The following is a 5,422-nucleotide window of genomic DNA, read 5'->3' on the forward strand; positions in this document are numbered from 1 at the left end:
TACACAATGTTTAGAAGAAAGTTAGGCACATGAAAATGTGAAATTGTAAACTAATAAAAGAATTAGACTGTTGTTAGTGTAATTAAATAACATATTGAGGCCATATACTCACTCTTAGCAAAGCCAGAATATAAACCCAAGCAATTTCACTTCCTTAATTTTAATGTTTTCCCAAACTTTACCTTTAATAATACCAGGGTTGTGTAAAATCTTAGCTGAAGAATATATTATTAAATTGTCAAGACTATATTCATCATTTGGTATATATATCAAACTGAATTTAGACTGTTTCATTTGCTTACTGTTTTACTTTTTTCAAAGTTTCCATCTATTTTAAAATTTGAATCCCATAATTCTCTGAATTATTTAGGGAAGAAGCTATTTCTCTACAATTTAGATACAGAAAAATGTTACAGGAAATGTAGTTAAGAGTTCACACTTGAAACTGATGACTCTGTCAAAAATAAAAACTAGAGATCTCCCACTAAAATTGAGAAGCTAGAAATCTAAGCACTAGTTTAAGCATTGTGGGATACAACTGTAGGGGAAGTTAGCAAAAAGAGAAAACTACCAAGAAAGGAATTAAAGAAATGTTTGTGGCCTTGAGAATTGAGAAAATTTGAGATCAAATGCATGTTTAACAAAACTCTTTGATTAGAAAGTCAAATTTAATTAAAAGAAACATTAATACTGTATGAAATGGAGAAAGAACAGTTGGCTTTGGTAAATTATTGTAAAAGCTTTAGTTTTTTTATAGGCTTAATTTATTTAGGTATAAACTAAAATGTTCCTGTTTAATTTGGGGGTGGGAAAAAATTTTAAACTGGTTGTTTTTTTCCATGCCCATAATTAAAATAATGGCTTTGTTTATGTCTATTCAAATGAACAAGTGATTGCTTCAAGTTGACCAAATCAATATTTTAAATATCATTTTAGATTAACCTTTATATAGGGGAGAAAGAGAGAGAGAGATGAGGAAATATTTCTATGATATAACTGGAGGCATGAAACCTTACTTTTCTATAGCTAGACTGTAAACTAATTTTAAATTTTAAAATTTTACCATAGATATAATTTAATTGTTTTAAGGCTCCATTGCAAAGGACTTGTCTTTTTGGATGTGATAGAATTAATTTTGTCTGTAAAAGAGAGTGATAAGCAGAGAATTTATAAATTAACTGATTAAATATAGCTACAAGATTAGGGCAGAGATATGTAACAAACTTTAAAGAAAGGTTTTAATTACTTATAATGTATTTTGGGATCAACATTGATAGTAAGAAAACTTGGAGTATGTAGTTACCAGTTCTATGTAATATTTGCCATTGGTGTTGAGACACAAACTACATTCTCAGAGGCTATGGTCAACCCCAAGTGAATTGTTTGTATTTCCATATGTCAAATCCATATGATTTAACAGATTGCTTATGAAGTGTTTCAAGCTACCTTTATTCATATTTTGTATATTTCCCATAAGCTTTTAAGTAAAATCCCATCTATTTAGAATAAGAGGATTTGTCTAGTATACCTCAACATTTTCTTCCAGTTTAAAATAATTGTATGGCTTTAAACCTTCAATTTCTACATGAAAGTTATATTCAGTTAACTTTATTATTGACAGCCTCACTGGTAACACAAGAATACATATAATAAAAATATCAATCAATAATTCAATGGCTAATAAAACAATGACTATTTATTGATTTGAGTATTTTGTGATAAAATATAAAATATTTCACCATGTTACAAATGTTGTTCAGTTAAGTCATGTCTGACTCTTTGCGACCCCATGGACTGCAGCACGCCAGGCTCCCCTGTCCTTCACTATCTTCTGGAGTTTGCTCAAATTCATGTCCATTGAGTTAGTGATGCTACCTAACCATCTCATCCTCATCCACCCACCTTCTTCTCCTTTTGCCTTCAATCTTTCCCAGCAACAAGGTCTTTTTCAATGAGAGATAGCCTAAATTTAGAGGAATAAAGTGTTTTGTACCAATTTCACATACTGCAGTGTAATTAATAATGGATTCTAGATCCCAAATGTTTGTCTTCAGCAAGCCTTTCCCACACACCTCCCATGCACTTTTTCTCTGAACTATACAGTGTAAAATTTTTACACGTGGGTTCTGGAAAAGTCTTAGATTGGACAAATAAGGAAGAGAAAGTTGTACTCCAATTCAAACCACTGAGAAAAATATTGACTCTTAAAGTATGATTCAGTGAGTAAAGGGCAAAGTCATGAAGGTAAAACTTCCTTTTGCTTCTCTGTTTTTAGTTTTAGCTACCATTCTATTCTGTGGTTGATTTAGTATATGGTTTTTATTGATATGCCAGAAATAAACATACTTCTGTTATAAAATGTTAGAACTTTACCATCTCAAATCAGTAATAAAAATATAACTAAGGAATCAAAATTTTTCAAACCAGTTGCATTGGCTTCTTGCACAGCTTTCATCTTCCTCTTTGTAAATATACATGTATCATTATATAAATAAATATTTAATTTTATATTCTACCTCATTTTAAAATTATTTTGAAGCAGGATATTTTCTACTAGTGAATATTTTTAGGTTTTATACTTTCTTCTATATCATTAAAGGTAAACATTGTAATACTTATGCTTAGTTGTGTCTTTAACAAATTTGAGTTTGTAGACATACAGAGCAACGTTTCTTTTCAAGAACTTGTATATTTTTTTAGAAGTGGGAAATATTTGGCAACTAATCATTACTTTTAAATAATTTGACTGATTGATCAAATATATTTATATTTATTGTTTATTTTGAACCTAATGTTCTTAAAGATGGACTTGTGAAAATCATGAAACTAATCAGAAACAAAGAATACTATCAAATCTTCATTTTGTGAAGATGGAATTATGTTCATTAAACATAGTTTCATGATATTAGTGTGCTTTAATTAATTTTTATTGGACTAGAGTTGATTTACAATGTTGTGTTTACTTTCTGCTGTACACCAAAGTGAATCAGTTATACACAAGATATATCCATTCTTCTTTTAGATTCTTTTCCCAATGGGTCATTATAGAGTACTGAGCAGAATTCCCTGTGTTATAGAGCAGATCCTTATTAGTATCCATTTTATTTATAGTAGGGTGTTTATGTCAATTTTAGCCTCCCAGTTTATGTCTCCCTCCTTTCCCCTTGGTAACCATAAGTTCTTTTTATCTACATCTAAAACTCTATTTTCATTTTTGCAAATAACAGAAATAGCAGACATTAGTGTTATCATAGGTTTTCTCCTTGAATATTTCTGATATCAACTTATGCATTATGTCCTTTCAGGGAACGGTTTTGCCTTTTTACTGCACTGGATCATGGAAAATAGAAATAATGTCACTGTGTTTATTCTCTTGGGACTATCTCAAAATAAGAACATTGAAATCTTCTGCTTTGTCTTATTTTTGTTTTGCTACATTGCTATTTGGATGGGAAATTTGCTCATAATGATCTCTATTATATGCAGTCCTCTCATTGACCAACCTATGTATTTCTTCCTTAATTACCTCTCCCTCTCTGACCTTTGCTACACATCGACGGTGACACCCAAACTAATGACTGATTTATTGGCAGAAAGGAAGACCATTTCTTATAGTAACTGCATGACACAGCTTTTTATCCTTCACTTCCTTGGGGCCATCGAGATTTTCATCCTCACAGGGATGGCCTATGACCGCTATGTGGCCATATGCAAGCCCCTGCACTACACCATCATCATGAGCAGACCAAAGTGTAACACAATCATCGTCGCCTGCTGTACCGGGGGGCTTATGCACTCTGCCAGTCAGTTTCTCCTCACCATCTTTTTACCCTTCTGTGGCCCCAGTGAGATTGATCACTACTTTTGTGATGTGTATCCTTTGCTGAAATTGGCTTGCATGGATACACACAGGATTGGTCTCCTGGTAGTTGTTAATTCAGGTCTGATTGCTTTGGTGACTTTTGTGATTTTGATGGCTTCTTATTTTCTGATATTACACACAGTCAGGGATTACCCTGCAGAGAGCCGCACCAAAGCTCTTTCCACTTGCAGTTCTCACATCACCGTTGTGGCCCTATTCTTTGTGCCCGTCCTCTTCATCTACATTAGGCCAGCTGAAACTTTTCCGGAAGACAAAGTGTTTGCTCTTTTCTACACCATCATTGCCCCCATGTTCAACCCTCTGATCTATACATTGAGAAACTTGGAGATGAAGAATGCTGTGAAGAAAGTGTGGTATCATCAATTTCTAAAGAGAGGGCAGTAACCTGCATGAAAAAAATATTTCAGAAAGTCACTTTAGGCTAGAAATATCATGAGCCCTGAAAATAGCATGTATGGGATGATATACAAGGAGTTTACAATGATTGCAAAGCTGGCTACAGACTCTTCAGCATTTTCTCAGGTCTCTCCTGGTTGGGAAATTTAATTTTTTTCATGTTTATTTTCCCTCTTTTCTCTTCTCATACCTGTCTCAAGAATTCCTTAATTTGACATTGTATTTTGACTGTGCAATAAAATATTTTATTTCTTCCTATATATATGTGTGTGTGTGTGTGTGTGTGTGTGTGTATGAAAGTTTCTTTTTTTTTTTCTTTTGAAATGCTTAATTTTATAGGAAATAGTAGATGGAGAATAGTGGGAAGTGAATATATTGATAAGTTTTACTTAAATTTACTAGATTAGAGTAAAATAATTATGTCAGTTCTTAAAGTGAAAATGCTAGTTAGTCATGTCCAACTCTCTGCAACCTCATGGACTGTAACCTGCCATATTCCTCTGTCCATGAAATTCTCCAGGCCAGAATACTGGGGTGGGCAACCATTCCCTTCTCCAGGAGATACTCTCCACTCAGAGATCTAACATGGGTCTCCCATTTTGCATGCAGATTCTTTACCATCTGAGCTAACAGGCAAGCCCTCTTAAAATATCAGATCAATATTAAATAAGCATCCTTAATTACTGAAACATAAATTCTCTAGTAGCATACAGCCAATTCTCTAATTCTCTCCTCTGGATTGCCAATCTTATTCTAGGGTGCTCTTAATGACATAAACTAATAGGAAGTCATCTAATAGAGGACAAATATTGTTAGATTTTACTTCCAGCTTCTCAGAGGAGAGCATTTAAAGGTGGATTTTTGAGTTGAATCTAATAGGTAAATGAGTGTAACATTTAACTCCTTTGGCTACTTAGAGTTTATTACCACTCTTCTACATTAAATTTGAATCTCCTTATAAAAACAATAACATCTCTGTTTTTGCCAAATAAGATGCTTCTGCAAAGATAGTCTCCCTCTTTCTCTCCCAAAAAGGAAATGCAAATCCTAAACCTTCTGGACAATGTTAGTTTCTCTTCTAGTTCAGGTTGCAATCTTTCTTGAATAATTTGTCACAATAAGAAGAGGTTGTAAAATTAATAC

At 33.0% G+C, this 5,422-nt stretch overlaps 1 protein-coding gene across 1 annotated transcript; it reads left to right on the forward strand.

The window, feature by feature from the left end:
- Positions 1-3,337: 3,337 nt before the first annotated feature.
- On the forward strand, positions 3,338-4,267 carry LOC122702679 (olfactory receptor 4P4-like). Its single transcript, XM_043916366.1, has one exon. It carries the CDS (start codon positions 3,338-3,340, stop codon positions 4,265-4,267), a length of 930 nt encoding a protein of 309 aa, XP_043772301.1.
- The last annotated feature ends 1,155 nt before the right edge of the window (positions 4,268-5,422 follow it).

Source organism: Cervus elaphus, chromosome 1 (genome assembly GCF_910594005.1).
Source record: "Cervus elaphus chromosome 1, mCerEla1.1, whole genome shotgun sequence".
NCBI classification, from domain to species: Eukaryota; Metazoa; Chordata; class Mammalia; order Artiodactyla; family Cervidae; genus Cervus; species Cervus elaphus.

What these genes read in the sequence shown, in the direction of transcription:
- LOC122702679 (XM_043916366.1), top strand. Translation starts at nt 3,338, where the DNA reads ATGGAAAATAGAAATAATGTCACTGTGTTTATTCTCTTGGGACTATCT.